Source organism: Syngnathus acus, chromosome 14 (genome assembly GCF_901709675.1).
Source record: "Syngnathus acus chromosome 14, fSynAcu1.2, whole genome shotgun sequence".
NCBI classification, from domain to species: Eukaryota; Metazoa; Chordata; class Actinopteri; order Syngnathiformes; family Syngnathidae; genus Syngnathus; species Syngnathus acus.
The window spans coordinates 8,490,181-8,512,350 of record NC_051099.1 but is presented as its reverse complement, the minus strand read 5'-3'; the positions used below and the strand labels follow the sequence as shown (position 1 = coordinate 8,512,350).

The 22,170-nt window shown below is 40.8% G+C and overlaps 1 protein-coding gene across 9 annotated transcripts in view; it reads left to right on the top strand.

Moving 5' to 3' along the window:
* LOC119133903 (unconventional myosin-XVIIIa-like) overlaps nt 1-7,228 on the top strand; it is a 44,169-nt gene extending 36,941 nt beyond the window's left edge. For 7 of the 9 annotated variants that reach the window (XM_037270123.1, XM_037270125.1, XM_037270127.1 and 4 more), the window contains 3 exons: nt 2,340-2,462; nt 3,382-4,795; nt 5,615-7,228. In XM_037270123.1, coding sequence (XP_037126018.1) covers nt 2,340-2,462; nt 3,382-4,780 — 1,522 coding nt within the window. In that variant the 3' untranslated portion in view covers nt 4,781-4,795; nt 5,615-7,228. The remainder of the gene's footprint in view (nt 1-2,339; nt 2,463-3,381; nt 4,796-5,614) is intronic. The other 2 variants (XM_037270121.1, XM_037270129.1) reach the window with 2 other exon arrangements.
* Nucleotides 7,229-22,170: the final 14,942 nt, after the last annotated feature.

Here is a 22,170-nt window from a genome sequence, read left to right as displayed (position 1 = left end):
ATAGAATTACCGCATTTTTCAGACTACATGGTGCATTTATAATACTTTAAATTTTCTAAAAAAAATCAACAGTACGTCTTATATTTTGGTATTGAATTGAAGTCAAATAATATTTGTAGTGCTGGTTTGTTTACCTTGATGTGCAGTAATGTGCCACATAACCCGGTGTCCCTTATGGACAGAAAAATACGGTATATGGATATTATATGTGAGAATAACAACTCAAACAAGATGTGTCAAAATGTTTTCTGGAATACTGCATTGTTATCTTTTAGATTTTGTTTTTTTTCTCTTCTTTCAATAAATCCAGTGTGGTCTAATTGCACTGCATCGTACTGGTCATATGAAGCTAAATGAGGTTAACAGAATGATAGACACGCCTCTTGAAGCATTTATACACCCCTGCCAACGATAACAATAACAAACATGCTGTTAATGTCACTCAAAATTAAGCATGGATACCTCAAGCTAGGAAGTCACGGTCCAGGCACGGTGAATAAACGGTAAGACGTGCAGGACACTCGAGTCAATGTAATCCATCCGTCAATATGTCTCGTAATTAACTCAAAAGTTATGGTGCTGAAGTGGTAATATTGAGGCGTATGTGATTTGAGGCTGAGTTTGAGTATTTGTGACAAAGATTTACAAGCAGCCAAGGCTGATTGTCAGAAGCCATTAACGTTCACGTTAAGATTCTTGGGGCTTGTTTGTATCCGTAGGCCTCGGGAGCGGTTAGCAAGAAGTGCAAGGCCAAGGACAAATCGCTCCTGACATCATTTGTGCAACACACCTTTTTTCCCACATTGCTTGGATTTTATAGTGGGACATTAGTCATTATCTTATTTCTTTGTTTTATTTAGCATGCAGTGTAGACGAGAAAAAGAATGGCAATTTAAATTTAACTCAGAATTAAGCTTGCGCACCTCTCTCGCGTTACAAAATAGATTTTCAGCACAGACCTCTCAAAATAGGGACAGAACACTTTGTTCTGAAAGGAAAAATGACTGAATTTGTGACAGGGGGCACGGTGACATTGATGATGGAGTTTTTCTCGATGACTGTTAGGACACCTGATAAAGCTTACCAGCATATCATCTTACATCATCATGAATAATGTTTTTCTCTTCACAATCAGCAAATACGCCAAGATGGATCATCTTGTCACTTTTATTTATAGTTAGGTGTCCCTACACTATGGATGAAGTATATTAGCATTTAGTGAAAAGAAGACACTGTCCATGGACGATATTGAAGATGAAACTATTAATCAAACCTTTCTACTAGCAACCATTAAGCAAGTTATATAGTAGCACATTTTATTTTTGGTGTTTTAGACATTTTAGTATTGAATAACAAAGACATATTGAAGTTCCGCCTTATTAATCCTCGGTATGAGGTGAACCCAAGTTCAATTAATTATATAAGGAACAAATAATTTTTTTTCAGATTAAAGTTTAGGTGCAAATCATTGCAAGGACAAACTCAGACAATGGAGATGGTGAATGGCAACTACCTGTTAAGTATCCATTGAGCAATATATAGTTCAAGTTGGTATTGTGCCTGGCCGTTCAATTTGATTTAATTTTGAGCGGTGGGTGGCCACTTGTCAAGCTATACAGCATTTCAAGTTACTAAATACTCTTCTAGCTGTCTACTAAATAGATTATTTTGGTGTCAACATTTTTCTCCGGGATCAGAGATCAAAAAAATATTCCTCGAGTGTCTGCGCTAGAAAAGTCACCCAAAATTCGCCATTGCATTTAAAAGAATGGATGACAGCTGTCTGAGCAGGTGGAATCTATCTCACCCCCAACTCTGATCCACAGGTCTCGATATTGATTATGTCAAGTGTACATTAGGAGTTTTTGATGATCATGGCTCTGCTTCATTACAAGCACCAGAAACGGGTGACATGCTAGCAGCCAGCAGCCAAACAAGGGGATTATCCCGCCAAGGGCTTGATCTGCATTCTGCTCGTATGATACATGTGCTTTGACTAGAGTATGTTGAGTAATGGCATGAGATTTATGCTTCTTCAGTCTGCACTGCAATGCATCAAACTAACCTCCAAAGTGGCCATTCATTACACAGCATTATGTAATCTATGTGATTGCATTGCATAAATATTCATTGAACAAGTCATTATATCTTTTACTTGTGAGTAATTCCCACCCATCACATTTCAACAGAAAGCAGACTAAAGCAGGAATCAAGTTGACTGATTTGTTAAATAGTCATTTGTTCATCAAGTGGAGATAAGAAGAAGACATTTCTAGAATGGATATCATTTGTTTTATTGTGCTAGTGCTTCTCAATAACATCCCTCTTTGTTCTCTCAGTGGGCAAGAGACAGACACAGATTCTGAGGTGGAGGATCGTGTGGATGGGGTTAAGTCTTGGCTCTCCAAGAACAAAGCCTCCTCCAAGCCCCAGTCGGACGAGGGAAGTCTGAAGTGTGCCAGGTTAGTGATTCCTCCTCTCATCCTCTTACCTCATCACAGATAACCACATGGATCCCTGAGATAGAGCAGTGATAAGGGCTATATTGAGCAGTGCGCTTCGTTACTGAAGAACCTCTGTCACACTCGCTATATAGTACCGTGCGTGAGTCTTTGGCCACCAGTCGATATGTTTTAGCAATGCTATAATGACCATATCGAATTTCATTCTCACTCACAGTGCAAACCTCCAAACTGTTAACCAAGACAAATTGTATCCATAATTTTGGTAGGTAACATCATGTAAACATTCTGGAGTTCTTCCTTGTCCCTATATTCAACATTCCTCTCAACTGTGTCTCTCCTACTGTTTTACTATGTCCAAACAAAAGCTATGAATAGATTCTTTACTCTTTGTTAGATAATCTGGTTGAAAACAGACAAACGAATTATGGCAACAAAAAAAAAAAACATTCCTTGAACAATAACTAACTAGAGTCTTTAAAATGCCCAAGATTACCCGAGGCAAAAAAAGAATAGGGTAATTTATGCGATGAGGTGTCATTGCTCTCCTTTCCAGTAATCTCTCTAATGACAGCAGCCGGAATGGCGAAGTGGCTGCTGTCAAATTTATTGAAGTGGCCCCTGGCCAGTTGGCGCTTCTGTTAAATGATGCCTCTGCTTCCATAGATCTTCTCACTTGTTGACTCTCGCCGCACTGTCCACAAAGCCATAGTGTACACAAACAGCAATAGCTAGAGGGAGAGGGCAGGGCGCTCCCTTGCCATCAACCTCCAAAGGACAAAAAGAACGTGACAAATTATCGGTGTCATCCGACTTTACAGATTAGCATCAGCACTCCAGATCTCATTATATACATTTCTTTGCCTTAAAAGACCTGCATATTTTATTTATGTCATTCATATATTCCAATACCTTGTAGATATGCAGCAAATGTGGATGCCAAAGATGTGAAAGAGGGTAAGGAGAAGACAAGTGATGGAAGTCAGGATGGCAAAGACATAGAGCAGAACAGGTCAGTGTCTGTCATGAGCTCCCTGAGCTATCGGAAGCGTTCCAACCTTAAAGACTCCATCGGAGGGACAGGCGATGAGGACTCCCTCTTTAGCGCTCTCAAAGAACAGCCTGACGCCCCTGACCACACCTCCATTCGCAAAGCCAAGTCCAAGTCTGGAGATCTCCAGGAGAACTGGAAGAAGAACCAAGCTCAGGAAGATTTGGATGACAAAGCCTCCGTTATTTCCTCGGCCTATTCCGAAGCCACTAGCAGGGCGAGGAAGGGTTTGGAGTCACGCTGGACTTCGCGAAGCAGCCCTGAATTTGATAAGGACTCCACTATCTCCTCTATAGCTCCCAGCAGGATATCCACCAGGAGGACGATGTTAGATGACGACGACGACGACATCAAGTCCACCATCAGCGGCGTGAGTCGCTCCAGCCCTCGATCGCTACATCGTAGCAGCTCCTGGAAAGATGACAAGCGAAGTAGTTCTCGCCTGTCCCTCGCTCGTAGTTGCGGCCTCAGCGAGTTTGGCGTGCATGTCCATGATGATGACAATGACGATGGCCAAAGTGTTGCTTTTACTGAAAGAAGGCCTTCCCCATACAGTCCTCGCTCCACCACACGTAGTTTCTCGACCCCAGCCCGAGCTCACTCTTCAGATGGAAACCCACCAGATACCTCTGACATCAAGCCTGTCACGCACCGAAATTACTTGGACCCCGATTTGGAGGCCGCTATTAATGAGGTTCTCAGTTTCAAACCTATTAAGTTCAAGCGTAGCAAGCTTGAGTCCAGTGATGAGGAAGCAGAAGAGAAGAACGGACTAGCAAGCAAGGAGGGAAGGAAGATGGAAGCCGATGAAGTGCTTGGGCGCAGTAAATCCAGCTTGCTTCGCTCCGCATCCGGTTCTGCTCTGGACTACGGCAATCGTCCTTCTAGCATCTTAAGTACCAGCTCCCACAGTCGCAAAGACAAAAAAAGCAAAATCACTCAATCCGACGACTCCTCTTCAGACGATCGTCAAAGCAGGAAGAGCTCAAGGCGAAAGAAGGGCAAAAAGTCCAAGAAGAGATCCAAGAAAAAGGAAAGCGAGTCAGAAGATTCCTCTTCATCTTCAGAATCGTCTGAATCCTCCTCGTCTGACTCCACTGTCTCATACCGCAGCTCCAATAGTGTTAAAAAGAGCCTGAAACAGCTGTCCGATGATGAAAAGGGAGATGCAAGTGGTGGAACGCCCAGCAAGAAGAATAGCAAGCGGAAACAAAAGAAGATGGATAACTTGATGATGAAGTACCTATACAGGCCAGACAGTGACTGATGGCAACAAATGAAGGTGATGCTTGGTGTGACAATAACCCCAAAACTGGATCACTCACCAATCAGGCTAACTTACTAATGGCTGTGTTCTCATATTTTTTTCGAAAACACTAACTCGTAACCCGGCAATGCTCCAACTAAGATTTGATGCACCGGATTTGGAAGAACAGTCAGTGCATGAGGCAGGAGCACTTTGCAATGCAAAAGGCACGCTCATTTTCTGCTTTGGTGTTACCAAAGACCCAAATCACAAGAGAAAATAGCCTCAGAGCTTACAGTTGTCAAGTCACGCCACCCACGCATATTGGCCAATATGTAGCACTTATTTGTTTTGCAGCAACAGCTAAACCAGAAAAGCAATCAACACCTTGGAGACTTGCCCCCGCCCACCTTCCCAAATCAAATTGAGATGATCTCATTTCTTCTAACGCTTTTCAAAGGTGTCAGCCAAGATTAGGGTAATTTATAAAACAGTGCCATCATTTTTTGGAATTAATGTCGAAGAAGCATGTAGCCTCCACTCGGAAAATAGTGAAATTATTACGGTAACGGTCGAATCGGACAATGCATGCCTCACGATAGCACGATAGTACCTTTCTCACAAGCTATCAAAATTAAATGAACTACCGTATTTTTCGGGCTATACCAGTACCAGTACTTCAGTATTTGGAAACACCTTAATCCTTTCAAGTAAAGGACATCTAAGAATAATAATCTTGTATTTTACGGTAAGCAAAAGGGAAGTGACTTGCAAGCAAGCCGTAACATACCGGGATACCTCTTGTTTGTTCAGTACTAACAATACAACCTGATTCATATGCGTTGACCTTTACAGCCCTGCTGTGTCCAGGCGACATGTGACCCCTGGCAAATCCGATGAAGAGGACGAGATGGACTCAAACAAAGACAGGCAGCTGCCGAGGCCGCGCTACGGCGAGAGCACGTCATAACAGTAACCCGGGTCACCTTGTGCTCTCAAACACACAGTAGGGATGCAATCCAACAGAGAAAAGCAATTTTGGTTCCTTTAATTTGGGAATTCTGTCATATTTGTTGTTCGTCGTGAAAGCGAGTTTGCTTCCGAGGCTTATGTCTGCTCACCTTTTATGTGATGCTTGAGAAAGTTAAGTGAAGCTGAGATATTTGGGGGAAAAGGGTTTCCGCTATTTCTGTTTTTTAAAGGGCTGCTCTTCAGGCAAATTTAAGCATTCCTCTGCACTTGGCGTCTATTCAGCCCTGCCAAGAGGATTTAGATAAGCCTGCTCTGGATGGACTTCTCCAAGAAAGTCTGACCAACTTTTAAGACTCCTCTTATCTTTTCATATTAAGGGGTGGCTCGCTCAATAGGAAGTATTCAGGCCTCTTGAAATTAATTACCATAAATTACAATTTACATCGAAATGTCAGAGCAGTTAAACTAATTAGATAATTGGAGACAAATGATCAACAGTTGATGATGTGATTTCTAATTTAAAAACTAACCAAGCAGTTGTTGTACTCCAATTATCTTTGTATTTATTCAGCAGTAAAATGTTCTTTATAAGTGGAGTCACTCTTATATCAAGACATAATTAGCTTTATATGGGAAATTATATGTCATTGGTTTGTATTCTACATAGATTTCTAGAATGTTAAAACATGCAATTGTCAGATAGAAACTACAATAAATTGTGGTCCACATTTGGACATTATTAATTTGCTACTTGTTATGAAGTTGAAGAGATTAATTATAAAGACAAGCTTGTACCTGTTGAAATAAGTTTAGAATCTTACCAAGCTCACATTTGTTGACACCAGTGTTAATGTGCAGAGTATTATTTTGATCTACGAAACTCAAGTTTGACGATTTTTTTTTTTTAGTTTATTTATTTTGAGCCCTTTAAATGGGAGAATATGGTTACTCAGTTTGTAGGAATATACGTATATATTTTTTGTTTATTTATTTTGACCATTGTGGAGCCCTCAAAATGAGATAATATGGTTGTTTAGTTTGTAGGAATAAAACAATAGTCAACTCTACAATTTATTACGGCAGAATTTGGATCCATTTAATGAAAAAGCTGAATTGTAAAGTAGAACTAGTACATATGCATGCAATTGTTTAGAGAGTGGATGTTTTTATTTTGGGCCTTCTGATTGTGAGGAAGTACATGCAAACTACAGTCTGTTCTGGAAAAAAAAAAAAAAAATGCCATGAGTTGCATAGCTTCCCAGAAAAACCTAATCTGCATTTCATGTCTTATTTCTTTCTTCTTTGCACTGCACATAAATATTAATACAGAAACAGACAACTTTGATGTCGGTGATCCCAAGTATGTGTAAGTGAGAACATTCAGTGCTGTTATTACATATACTACTTGAGCAGTCTGGTCCGGTTTCATTTTTGGAATGTATCGTTATTTTTCAAATGACCTTTTTCTAGGAAATAAATGAACTGTTACGAAATCAACGGCAGCTTCGGGTGTCATGCCATTTTGATTCACCCCATCATGAGAGTGGAAGAATAGCGGGTCCGAAATGAGATTTAAGTTCCAGATGCATTTAATTAAATTTAGCTACGACCCCGAGTATCTTCTCGGCGTACCCATCGGCTTTTCTCAGGAGACTCGAGGAAACAAACACTTCATGGAAATGAATGAAGTAGAGCTGCAGGGAATGCAGACTGTTGTTGTTGTTGTTGTTGTTGTTCACGTTATCACTGAACATTTTAATATGTAGAGCGCACAGCTCTGCCGTGCAAACTAAGCTGGAGGCAAATTAAGGAAAGCAAAGAGTTCCTCCTCCCCATCAATCTTCATCCTTATACAGTTTACAGCGAGTCGACTGAAATAGATTGATGGTTTGTCGAATCACCACCTTGCTGGATAGTCACGCTCAGTATGTTTTGCTGGGGTGAAAAAAAAAATCTTATTTATCCAAGCAATCTCTAATCCCCATTCCGACACAACCTGTCCTTCACTCTGCCCGAGAGCTTTTGATGCAATTTCACCTCGCTTGTGTGCACCCTCTGGGTGGCTGCTTAAAGGCTTTCCATTTAGTGGCAGATTAAATTTGGCTTCTGATTTGACTTATTTCGCTCTCTAACACTTTCCCAAACCGCTGGAGCAGGAAGTCATTAGCCTGGCAAAGCTGAGCAGGTCTGTGCTTATGGAACAAAGCCTCTCGCTTATGCTATAAGATATATAAGTCTACACGACGCTGCTCAAATGCCAGTTTTGCTCACCCTTGATCACTTTTTCCAACTTTTTTGTGACGTATAACTTGGACAATGCAATTGGGGAACATCCACTGCTTTCAGATCGAAAGATTTGGTCACTCGTACTGCCCCTCCGCTGCATAAACAGTGACGCCACACGGCATTATTTGACTGTTTGCTTTGAAGTAGAACATTGAGGCATTCGCTTGCCGTACATGCTTTACATGTCACGCGTAATTTACATGCAGCTATGTCCTTCCCTGACATAAATGGAAATTACTTGTCTCTTCCAATAAAACCCTGCACCACTCTGGACAAGTATGCACCTTTTAGAATTACAAAGAAGCTGGAGAGCAGCCAAGCCGAGTCCGATTTTCAAATATAACAGCAAGACAGTTGTCGCAAAGCATCTCTATTTGCCAAGCATCTCCATATTGACCTTGGGCAGAGGCGGGAAAGATGAGCGGGGGGTATAGGAAAAGGGGAGAATTTGTTTAAGCGGTTATTCCGTTTTCATGAGGGTGGCCCATGTTTTGATGGATACCTGCCGCCAATAAGGCGATGATTGGAGGGACCGGGATGATGTCTGCCGGGAACAGGTGAGGAGGCTGCATTCATTTGCAATTCTGAGATGAAAAAAAAACCCAACTACGCTGCCGAGCGCACTGCTCGGGTGCCTCTCTTTGTTTGCACATATCATTTCCACTCTAATGAACACCGCACAGTAGCAAGCCCTTGTAACGAGGCTGAAAAAGCCAGCCTCAAACATTGTTTACATATTGCATAGGCCTTCACAGAGCCGGGGGAACAATGCAGTCATTTTCCTCCCTCTGTGTGGAAGCCACCATCAAAGTCAATCACACCTTTAGCTGTGGCAAATCTTTGATATTTTTATACTTTGTGCACCTACTCTTACGGAAGCACGGTGTGAATCTTGAAAACAAATAGCTGGAAAACGCTTGGCCCCGGGAAAATTTCTATGTTGAAATTATTGCTTTAGCGTTACAATGAGCCAAGGTTGCAGTAGACTCCGGGGTGTTCAAAAGAGAAAGTTACCGCTTTTGTCACTGCTTCGTGTTTCTGTTTGTTAAAAGTGAAGACTTAAGATCTAACAGAATGGGCCGCAATTGGGGGGATTGTAAGGGAGTGGAAATGGCTTTTGCTCTAAGCTCCTCCGAGTGGTATTAAAAAGATCACTCACCTGGCTTGACAAAAAAAAGTAGTCGCTGAAATGTGTGCTCATTAACTGTGTGGTTCACCCTTTGCTTTAAAGCCCTCGACTGGAAACACACTTTGGGCTTTTGCCAAGATAAATAGATGATTCCAATTAGTTATGAAGAAACCTGAAAACCATCACAGTAACCTTGCACTAGCAAATTAAATTTCCACTTAATGCCAATTTGTATGGAATACAGTAACTCAACTGAATTAAGATCTTTGAATCTGGCACTTCAATTTTTGTTTTGTTTTGTTTTTTGGCCAATTTTTAGTTCCGGCATCTCACCATACACCGAATGCAAACTCAACATAATTATATTTTGATAAGCTTTTATTTTTTTAAATATGTTTTTTATTTGTCAGGCAGCAGTAAAAGACTGGAATGCACTTTACTATATTTACGACTCCAAAGTTAATTGACCAAATACTTTGGACTATGTCATTTATAAGATCCAAATATTTTAGTGGAATACCCTCAAATCCAATATCCTGGTGCATGGAGACAATAATTAATTATACAGAATACATTGCAGCAATCCCTACTTAATTATCATAAAAACAAGTTCGTATGAGTTTTAAACAAAGCTGATTACGATGATTACGTGGTTATGTAGTCGTGAGATGCCAGGTGCTAAACTTGCAGTTTCATCTGACCTTTTGTGTTCACAGACATGCATTATTTCCTGCAGTCTAGCTGTATTTCTAATGAGCCTTGACTCTCCAGATCCCAATTCCAATCCGGGTGTCCTGCTGTTGCTGAAAGCTGTTGCCAAACATCCAGTTGTGCTTAATTCTCCATGTTTGGCACATGAGCCAGCCTCCTGCTCCCAGAGATGCTATAAGATGACTGGTACAAACAGCTCTTTGTGGTAAAATCTTTAAATCCTCATTTTTATTGGTGGTATGTTGTTGATTAAAAAAAGTAAATGACACATATTTTACCGGCGTCTACCACTGCAGACATTTGGGGCATGTTCCTGAGCTGGAGCCAAGTGCTTGGCAGCTTGGTGGTCACCAAAATTCCAGAGGTAGCAAGTAGCAGAGCCGTAAATGCAAAGATAGCAAGAGTTAATAATGCGTTTTACTGCAGAATTTACAGGCATGTCTCCCAGACCAGATGGCATGTCTGGAGTGACTCCAAACACCGATATAATAACATGACACCAGGACTTCCAAATTTAGAGCAGAGATCCAAAATTGGTCACTGAATATGTAAATATGTAAGCGATATATTTTCGAATCAACATTTTAAATTATGTTTAACTTCTCATTTCAGTCATGAATAGCTTTGCAAGCAAGATTTGATCCCCGAATATACAAATGTTAATGTAACTTTAGTAAAATTTGTGAAATGTTTTTGAATGTCAAGCTGCAGTGAGTTGGATAACCCCCAAGCAGTTATTCGCAGAGCCAGAACCAAGCAAGGTATTGAAAAGAAATGATCAAATGATGAGTAGAAATCCAAATATGCATGAAGTGTTAAAGTAGTTCCTTAAGCCCAAGGCAGAGATTGACAGTGGGACATTTCAGGAGCCTGACCGGGTAGCGGTGAGCATGCTGACATTCGCGGTTTCATTTTGCCGTCTCGATCTCACTGTGCTTGTGAGTCTGAGTGATGAGATACTGACATTTACAATCTCAGCATTGAAGTGAGACCAAGCATGTCAGTGACAGTCAGTCTTAGTCATCACATGGTGAGTTCTTTTGATTTTTTTTTAAATTTTCACACGTCCACCATTACGACGACGATATATAGTATCTGTGTGCATGCGCTTGTGCACGTGACGAGCCAAGTGTCCATCTTATAAGACGTAAAGTGGATCCGAGGGAAGCTCTGCCTCTGGCTTGTCCCTCAAGGGATCGGCTGAAAGCGCTCAAAGTGGCTGCCATAAAATTGAGCAGCCCGGCTGATGAATGGCCTCTGACATGATATAGGACTGCTGGCTTCTTCCCTCAGGTCTTTTACAGGTTGTGTTTGGTCAAGTGACCTCAGCCTCTTGTTCATCCCCCGAGTCCTAATCTGCTGTCCGAGTGTAAATATGATCCATTGCACAGCGTGGTTGAACCCGAGTCCTGGAACAAAGCTGAGTAAATCTACCGGATTTGTTTGAACCAATGATGACAAATCCTCTTCATAGTTGTTCGGTAAATGACAGTTAATGTAAGCCAAAGGGTTTCTTCATTTCAGATTTTTTTTTTCCAATTCAGTTCCTGGCTGGTGACAGTGGGGTGTTGTTAAACGACGGTGCTGCATACCGATCAGTCATTCGCTTGCCTGGTGGCAAAAATCGCTTGTTAGGTTCATTCTTCCCGTGGAATGACACTATCATTGGGGGGAAGGGATGTCAAAACATTGTGATACGCAGACAATTGGTCGAGACAGAGGAGGAGGTTTATGCATCGCCGATCACCTAACGAGCTCTTTTTGCCTCCGGGCGGATGATTGACCCATCGGTATGCAGGAAAGTGGTTGTCTATTCAGACAGCATCAACACCTAAGGAAGGTCACCTAAAATAGTAAAAAAAAAACTAATGTTTATAACGGAATACATTTAAGTAGGCACAACGGCAATATAGATAATTCCTTGGTAGAAAGATGATATGTTGCTATTCCTCCGAAGCAACAAATGGTGTTCCTTCTTTTAGCTGACCTCAGGAAGAAGGACAAAGAGAATGTGTGGCACGCATGTCTTCAAGGCCGTATGATTCACCCAAGTCTATTTTTCCCTCCAATGTGGTCCAGTCAGCTAAAAGCGTCATTGCGAGCAGGGTTGTTATCATCCAAATATACAAAGACACATTCAAACAAATACGATTATTACGAGTATTAAATCTTGATTCATACAGAATACCAAATACTATTCGTGCTTCAGATACATCAAATCTCAATTAATCCAATGACAGATATTTGTTTATAAGACTGTTCTTTGTTTCTGACACATGAGGATTGTGTCAAACCGTTGCAGTGTTGCGACAACCACTGGTGAGAGAATTTAATCGGTCTTGTAGGTATTTGTGGCTGCAGTCTTCAGGATACCTTGAAATAAGGCTGGTATACTTTATATCGCTACTTGTTTATCCCTACCCGCAATATAGTGACTAGCCTAAATCCCTTCTTGAAACCTGCTGTTACATTTCAAATTAGTGGCAAATCCTTTCATTATTTGCAATGTACCATGAAAGGATGACAATCCATTTGGTACAGCTATATCATATTACCTCTCTTTCATTTTTAATGGACCCACTCACCCAGATAGAAAATCAATATCGTCATATCATGTGTGGCGTTTTATGTGCTCGTCATTTTAACCTTTCCAAACATCCACATTTAAATACTCATCAAAACTCTTGCATGTATTGCACTTTGCATTGAGAATCCTCCTTGCTAAAAACACTGAATCATTTGCATAAGACTTCAGTACATAGTCAAGTTCTCGTGTCCACTTTATGGCTCGGAGTTCTATCAGCACACATCATTACCTTTTATTGAGTACAAACTGTGGAGGCAGTTGGTTCAATCCTGCAGTCAAATATCTAATTTCTAAGTATCCCGTCACGTCATTTAATGTTTTCTGCTATTTCTCCTCGACTATACGGTACAAATGGCAGCACAAAACAACGGGTCACTGAACCGCCATAACCGAGCGAGCCACCAGACGCTGACACAATACATTTCCCTCTCCATGAGAGCTACTCTGGTAAATAGACACACTGAGAAATTAGATTTGGCAGGTCATTCCGTTCCACCCTTGGGGAATCTGCAACTTTGGGACAGCATGATTGTATGTATTTATTTATTTATTTATTTGAGCTCAAAATAAACAGTTCATTTACAGTTAAGTGTACTGGTGCGGTGCATTGCAATTCTCCTCAACCTTTTCAAGCGATGACAAGGTAAACAACTTTTCGCCAATCAAAAAGGCATGCAGGATGGCATGAAAAACATTGCCTCTTTTTTTTTTTCAACAATCCAATGGCATACCGCTTTCAATTGAAAAATACAAGTCAGCAAGCGAAAATGCCAAAACTGATTTAATGTTGGGAATAATTTTGTTGTTGTCGCATTCTTCTTTTCCCTTGCTCAAGTCATGTAACGCCCAGAGCTGATGGCACCGCTGAAGGATAATATCCTGTTCGCAGTACTCGCACATTATTCTTGCATGCCCCCCCGCATGTGTCTTGGCAACGGAGGACCAATTGAAGCAGGCCATCATTGAACTCCTGCAGCTCTTCATGCATAGGTGGTGCTCAAATGATTTCCACTTGAATTTTCGAGTGCTGAATGAGGCCTAACTTAAATGGAGTACATAGAGCAATCCATTCGTCCCCCATGAGTACGGTACATCAGCTACTAAATATGACTACTACTAAATTAGCATGTTTTCTTTTCTTGATTTGCTATACTGGCAACAAAATGCATTCTATTTCCTTTGTGCGTAAACAAGCTATACAAAATGTATGCTCTTCTCTTCATCAAGGCACAAACATGATTGTGCCATAACATTGACCTCCGCTTTTGTTGACATAAAGCGCATGCAAGCTGCCCCCTCGTAGCCTGAGGAAACCAGAACCAGATAAAATCTGATTTGTCTTGACAGAGGGAAACCCACTGAACCTGAAAATTGAAGTATGACACACGGATTTACACAGTAGATATCATCAGCAAGTCATTGCCACATTTCTCATGAATCTGGATTTCTGTTGCCAGTCTTTACTGTCACTGCTCACTTGTTTAATTTCACAGCCAAGTTTACGCAACTGATGACGAAGACCTACCATGCATTTGTAGAGCACTTGCATAGCAATTTCTTTTCCAGTTAGGACACCAATCACTTATAGCCACTCTCCTCTCTCTCGCTGGATTCCACTCTAGGAAAGGTCTCCATTCATCCACTTGAGGTTGATTGATGGATGACCTTCAGCTTCCTCTCTGGGTAAGAAATGAGTGCTGACAAGTAATTGCCCAATGTGAAACTTGCATTTCTTGCAATAGCAAAAATAACGTACAATTCCACCTCACCTTCACGCTGGCATGCTCACACTCCATTTGGCCTCCTGTAGACTCTCTAAAATGACATTCTGGCAGGTGTTCAAACTTGTTCCGCTTGAACACTGCACAAAAGGTTTATTGTTCACCTGCTTGGCTATTTTACATGCCTTTCCTTCTTAGGGAACATCCACCGGGGGAACTCCCCCACCCAGTCTTAAGCAAATTAATTTTGTGCCCATCAACATGATAGAAAGCTAATAATGTGAATTCAAAAGCTAACTGAATCTGAATTGTATCTCCACCAGGCAGGTGATAGTCATTAAGTTAGCGCTTTTTTTTGCTCTAGCATTTGCCTTACCATCATTTTTATCCTTATGAAGTGTGCTTAATAATTGAATTCACAGGGAGAAATATCACCTCTCGGCTTTCCAGAGACATATTTCTTCAAGATGTATGAAAACACAAATAACAGGACCAGCACCATAGCCTTAAATTTATTTGTCGATTTATCAGGTTGGTCGTGTTGCTTAGTGTGTGTGCGTGTGTCCGTGTGTGTGTGTGTGTGGCCAAGCTGAGCAAAAAATGTATCACAGATAGATTCAAACTGGGCAATTTTTTAGGAGACATAGATGGAAGATAAATCATTTGAATCGTTTGGCAAATGGGAAAGATGGTCTATCTTTTATCCTTGTACAAATAATATTCAGTTGTTCACACCTTCCAGTGGGTGCATTATTACCAAAAGATGCAACATTTTCATTAAAGTGCAAAGTTATTCATTTCAACAGAAGCATATATTGCATGGAAACTATTCCGTATTTTTCTTGTGTCTTGCAGCAAAACAGTCAAGCAGATTTTGAGAGATGGGCTCAAGAAAACGCTCTTGGTGTGAACTTTAAAGCAGTAAAATTCTTGCTTTCCATTTCATTCACATCCAGCCAAACTCTGCTCATAACTATGACAACTTTCTTTGGCTTTATCAAAAGGATTATATAAGTGTATGTAAATTGTTTTCGTCTTGAAATGAAACGTATTTCTAAACATTTGACAAAACTCAGAACGGACAATATGACAATCAGGCCAAAACAGAAGCATGCAAAATGACTGAAAGAGGATACTTTTAGTCAGATTTATTAACAAGATAAGGGACGGCTGAGTAGTGCACAAGGGCAAGCCAGTACATGATTAGATGAGAGTGAATAGAGTGGAGCAAAAAAAAAAAAAGGCAGGCCGGTCAAAATTCATCATTTCATTTCTACCAATTTAGCCAAGATTTTTCTACTTTGGAAAAATCTCCTAACACCCAAAAACTGTAATCTAGGGAGTGAATGATTTCTAAACCGTTCACAAGACTGCTTATGTACAGGTCTTTTCTGATGAATTACCAAGAGCTGATGTTGAATGCACAAGACTGGTTGTTCCTCTGCATGGACCTTATATTGACCAAATATATATATATAAAAAAAAAAAAAAATCAATGAGCTGTTTCAAATCTGACCACATTAAATATTTATATTTGCCTAAAGTAGTGTTAGTTTTAGTTGTAAATTATTCTTGGCTGTTTCTGACATTGCCAACAACCTTTTCTTTATTGTGTATGATAATTATAGTATGTTTGAGGCGTCTCCTCCATCATTGTTGGCGGTGACAGCCTCATTTACAATAAATGGGAGCGTGAAACAGAGCCAGTGTTAAACTCATGTAGGGTATATATCAAAATGGACTCTGTATTGGAAGCAAGCCCGGTAAAATTGATTTGCTGTAGTAGTTTGCAGCCAATATGTAAACATTGGACATGTGTTGTGCTCCAAGTAAAACATTGAACATGGAGTCCTTTCATCCATCTCAGAATTTTCCAGTACATAATGTGCAAAATGACATCTACATGTCAATTCCAGTGTGTTGAAAATTGTTTCTTCACGGATGTCAACATTTTGCCGTTGAAAAAGAATGAATAATTTCAAAAGTCGTTGGAAGAAATTGAACGCTTTCTATGTGTGCCTGTGCTCCGTCCTATCTTGTGATGGCACATGTCTTGGCCCATGCTGTGAGTGCTCCTGCTGAGTTGTAATAACATACCTCAGTGCTGTCTGAAATATTCATAGCCAGGTAAGCCCATCACTTTGTGCCAGTCACATGAATCCTTATGATCACTCTTCCCTGCTTTTGCCTCCAGGTGACTTTATTCCACCTGACTTTCACTGCATACAAGTCACCCCTCAGCTCCTGGTTGCGTCTTGCACCCCCACCCAATGTTAAAGCCTCCAGCTGCAAATGCCACTCTTTATTGCATGTGCTTTTTCTCCAAATGGCCTGAAAACAATAACTGTCAGGACTCCTACTTTATTCCCAACACTGTGTGAAAAAAAAAATCCCTCCCTCTACATGTTCACAGGGTTTATACATGGCGAGACAACTGGTAACTCGTACCCATTTAAACATTGGCTAACTACCATATTTTGTTGGACTATAAGGTGCATTTAAAATCTAGAGTAAGGACATTGGTGACCAGAATGACTAGAGATGTTCAAAAAAAAAAAAATTCAGACTGTGGATGAGTCCCTTTTTCTTCTCGAAGCAACGGTTGTGTAGTTAGTTGCGTGATGATTGAGCAAGAAATAAATAGTTTTCATTTTCTTATTTCGATAGAAACACGGTCTATATTTTGTCATATGCAGCTAAATGGTGAAAATAGAATAAATTTGTTTTTATAAAAATACATAATATTTTGACCAAAAATTCCAAACCTAGGTGGTACACACTAACATGTTTACATTATTTAAAATTGATAACGTCATCTTTGTAAAGAATTGTTCAGTAACAATTTTATTTGTAAGTTTTAGCCTGCAAAGAAATTCGTTAATAACCTTCAAATAGTTCAGAATCAACAACAAATGATAAACTTTTAGTCTTGAGCAAGGTAAGTCTATACATATACAAGTATGTATCACTTTTCAAATGGTTGGAGTGAGGTCAGGAAAGGGCAGAGCATGCCTGTAAGTAAGCTGTCATCTCTCCTCAGTGGAGGTCTGCCCACGAGGTCAAAACTGCAACAGGTCAATCACCATTAGTAAGGAAGCAACAGACCGGCAGGAGTTGCCTCTTACAAGTGGGAGCAAGGCACAAGCCAAACAAACAAATGACAGAGGACTCGCCGTTAAGCCGCTGGGAAGGAAGACCCAAGAGTACCTCTAACTTACATTCCAACAGCTAAGTACCACGAAGTAGAAAGACTAACAGTTAAAAAGGCGATGATGGCCAGAGCCTGACTTTTCTGTCACTGAGAATCTCTCATCTCCGTGGCAGAGATGAACTTTGGTTGGTGAAATGGATTGCGGGCTGTAGATTACTGTACAAGGCATTGACCCAAATTCCCTCAAAAACCACACACTTCAACTTTGAACCTGATGATGGACTTGGCCTCTTTAGTGGGTTCTCCATCACCAGGCTATATTGTTTTGAGAACTATTTACTTGGACTAGGATTTGTGTTTGAATGAAATTGGTTGTTTTGAATAAAGCCATTTTGAGGATGGTTTGTATAGTTCTTTATTTTCAAACCATACATTCTAAACCTTTTGTATTTACTTTTTCTCAGCTCAGTAATAGTGCAGAAGGTTGTTATGTTTTGACAATAACTGAGAAGTGTGTAGAAATTGCATATCTGAGATGAAACCTCTGTGGAAATCAGCACAGCAGACCAACCCCCCCTGGCCCCAAAAAAATCAATCTGCTAATGTTTACAGGTCATATTGACTTTTCAAGCGGTGTTTTGGAAAAATGTGTCAACATTGTTTTAATGAGTACTTTTTGAATTGTTTTGTAATGTATTGGCTGGATACACTGTGAAAGATGTGCGCAGCAGATAAAATATTCAATAATTCATCAGCGCCAACTTTTACATTACTACATTTTGTTTTGAGTTGAATACTCAGGAGACACGCTTGTCACCTGATTTGTGTCTGGAGTCAACACACCATAATCAGAATGTTCCACAAACAATGGTACTAATCATGCAGCTCAAGGACACGCAAAAATTCCTAGCGCTCAGTTGTTTCTGTGGAGCCACTGATGAGAAACATTGTTGTCTTTGATTCGCTGATCGATAGAGAGGCAGCCTGACAAAGGTGAGCTTTAAGCATCTACCAGGTGATATGATCTGGAATACACAAACAGCCTTGTGAGGAAAAAAAAAACAAAGCGTGGTCTTTGTGTTGCTAGGATGTGTGATGCAGGGTTGGCAGAAGTGCTCAAGTGAGTAGTTTTATTTCACCGAAATGGCCTCCATATGTAGGGACTCACACAAAACAAGATATTTGTCACCCATGCCTCATGACATTTAGGATGTTGCTCATAATGAATGTACCAAAGACGTTGACTAATATCAGACTGAGCTAATCATTTTTACTTTCAGTTGAGTGCATTACTGTGTGCTTCGAAAATAATAAATCACCAAAGGACTGAAACACATCAGCACGGCTCTGATTACAGGCAATTAGTTACCTCGTACAACAATTGGTATGGATGAACATGGATGGGTGCAGAGTCTCAGAGCAATTTCTCCCCACTTAACCATTTATTCATTATATTTGGGTGGGAATTGAGATGGTGCCATTGTGCAAGCGAACAAGCCAACGTGTGTCAGAATGTTTCTCCTCTGGCTAAAAATGGAAACTATAAGCTTGATTCGCTTCTAAAAATGGAAGCGTGTCATCAAAGACAAACCAAAGTGTCATAGTGAAAACTGACTGAGGTACAGAACTGCAGCTGTAAAAAAAAAAAAAAATCAGAGCACAATGCATAAAACTGAACTCAACACAATAAGGTTGACACGTCGAAAAGCTTGTATAAATTCCTCCTGCATCTTGCCGTACTTCAATCAGTATCACTCTAAAGCTTCACGGAATAATGAGTGCACAAGTACAGAAATCAAAATTAAACCCCCCAAGCAATTAAGGCCATCATATTTCCTTTTGAGCCTTTTAATTTCCATCAGCCTTTCACTTCCGAATCCCAGTCAAACGTTCTTTAATAAAATAGTCGTTTAATCACAGAGAATTTGAATTAAACTCGTAAGAGAGTCGCAAGAAAATAACAGTGGAAAAACAAATGTGACTAATTGGATCATTGTCTCCTTTTAGTGGAATTGCTCATATTGTAGCAGCAAGGATGCCTTTGTAGTGGTATGACAACTACAGCAGCTATAAACCAACCATGCTATGCATAGCACAATTAGCATGATCCAGATTTAAGTATTGCACATGAAAGTGGCGAGAGCATGTCTGAGTGGTACTCTGGGAGCCGTCCGAAATGAAGAAAGCGCCATTGCTCGCACGCCATCTGAACCAGCAGATTGTTGATGCTGACTTCTGCTCTCTGATCTGCTACAATTACACAATTTGTCCACAGTGGGTGGTTGACCTCTAAATTGTTTAGGAATTATTTTTCCCATCGGAAAATATAGTATCTATAAAAAGGATGTGTTCCAGAGTCAAACTTTCACATTCAGATGTTTATAAACTACACAGGCAATGAGTTAGGTCTCTTATTAACATTGTCGTGGCAGTCTTGGGCAAAGTTTTGCTTTTTTTAAGGGGGGTGGAATGGGTGCTTGCGCCAATATGGGAGTGAACACATACACACGCACACACACACACGCACGTGCGCACGCACGCGCACACACGCGCACACACACACACACACACACTTCTTTTTATGTGCCATGTAATCAACTAACGGCCAGCCCAGATTTTAACTTGCCAGCTGGGATAGGCTCCAGCTCCCCGTGATGCTGAACAGGATAGACAATATAGAAAACAGATGGATGGACAGAACAGTGCATGGTGCAAAGTAAGAAGTAGCAGGAATATGAATGAAATATGATGAAAGAATATTCAGTAAAATCACGTCCCATAATACATTTGTTGGATATGCGACGGATGACTGATTTGTGGAGCGTGCTTGGACCAAGCACTCTGTCTATTCACGAAGCTGCAAATCCTTCAATCTAAAGCCATTACTGCATCCAAATTCTCCTCAAACTTCTAATACCGTTCTCGGACAGATTTGGAAATCATACCTTCTGCGAATGCACAACCAGACTTGGTGGCCATTCTATCCCAATCCATCTTCTTTACACACTCACTTATTCAGACAATCAATTCAACTAAACTCAATTTAATCAACGCAACTTCTCCTCCCCGAAAGGAACTGAAAATAAATGACCTGAACTTTTTTTTAATTCAAAGTGACTATCTCAGTTGTCCATTTTTAGGTCTGCTTGGACTGAAATCAATTGTTTGGTGAATTATTTTAGTGATATTCATCCTGCAATATATTCCACTTTGACATATTACATACAGTATTCTGAACGAAACCTACAAAGTGTGTTCATGTGTGACTTTTAGAGGTGTGGCCTAATGAGCGACACTATCCACCTCATAAGAACACACTGGATGTACCGGACGTGTAGCAGATTGGCTTCTCGCACAATCACGCCACCTTCTTTTAACTCCTCATTAGGAGGTCGGGTGACATAAATCGACAACCTGTGACCGAGCAGAGCACTGCGCACTGTATAGATGACACCTGGCGGGGGAGGATAAAGAAAGTGGGGCGCTTTGTGTGACTTGTCACTTGTCAGGCATTGCTTCCGCTAGCCTTGAGAGGGCCGGGCTGTTGCCTGAGAGTGCTTTATCATCATGATAAATGCAGCCTTGGAGCAGTGCACAGCATCAGCATGCTCAGAGGCACGGACACGCTCTGACTAATGAAAAGAGAAGGTCAAGGAGAAGGAGGGGTGCGCTGTGGGCTAGCAAGAGTGAACGGCGATGTGTATGTTCAAGTGTGGGACAACATGTCAAAGCCTCTGTCAAAACGTTTATGCGCGTTAATGTGTGTCCATGCTTTGTGGAAATCCACCGATCACAATTTCCTTACTTTTGGACATTTGTAAAAACAAACATAAGCCTCAAGACGATCCCCTCAGTGGCTGAATAGTAATAAAGCAACAAAGAATTCCTTGTGGCGCCACGCTTCTAATTACATTTGACAAGAATGGTGACACAAATGTTCCTGCACTAATATTACTGTTGGCATATTCCTTCTATCGTGAATGTTATTACAGCAGGTGTTGAGCATGTCCTGCACAGTGTTAATTTCAGAGTCATCAAAGTGACAGCGTGGAGCATAGGAATCCTTTTGGGCTCATTACCATAGGCTGCTGAATCTATTGGCAAAACTCTGCACGAGTGGGACCGGTGCTGCTCCTGAGGCGTCAGATTGGCGTAATGATGGGGAAGGGGGGGGGGGCAGTCCGTCTTGTTGTCAACAATTACAAAAAGCACCTAGGAGATGTGAAGTTTTTTTTAGGTCAAAGGTCAAGTAAAGCCTCATACACAATTCCTTTGCTCCCTCAGAAAACGGATGCGAAGAAGAAGCTGTCGTGTGTGCAGCGAACCTGCTCAGAGGTTGTTATGCCCCCCTCCACATGCCTTTACTCCACATGCCAATAAGGAACTGTAATTAACAGAAGGAAGAAATCCAACACGTACTTACAAATTGCTCTGATATATTGATAAAGCCTGATAAAAACAAGGCATTTGACATGAAAGTGGAAATGGGGTTATTCCAGTAATGGCCAGCATGAGGCAGATAAGAAATAAAAACACCACTTAATTGAAGAGTGATTTTTGATTCTCATCAGTAAACATGGAACCCCACCCACCCAGTCAAAGAATACCATATTGCCAATTTGCACATTTGCGCAAACAATATTTATGAGGCCTTTGTACGCATGAGTGATGAGGGGCAGCATCTCCTGAGCAAAGAGGCAACAAAAATAACAGATTCCGGCTATTCTTGCAGCCTTTCTTTTGACACATTGATATTCTATATTTTGTGCTTTTGTAACACGTTCTTGACTGCCCACTCTAATTACTTATTCACTCTCCATTAGCTTCTTTGCTTTTTAGACATTTGTATTGACT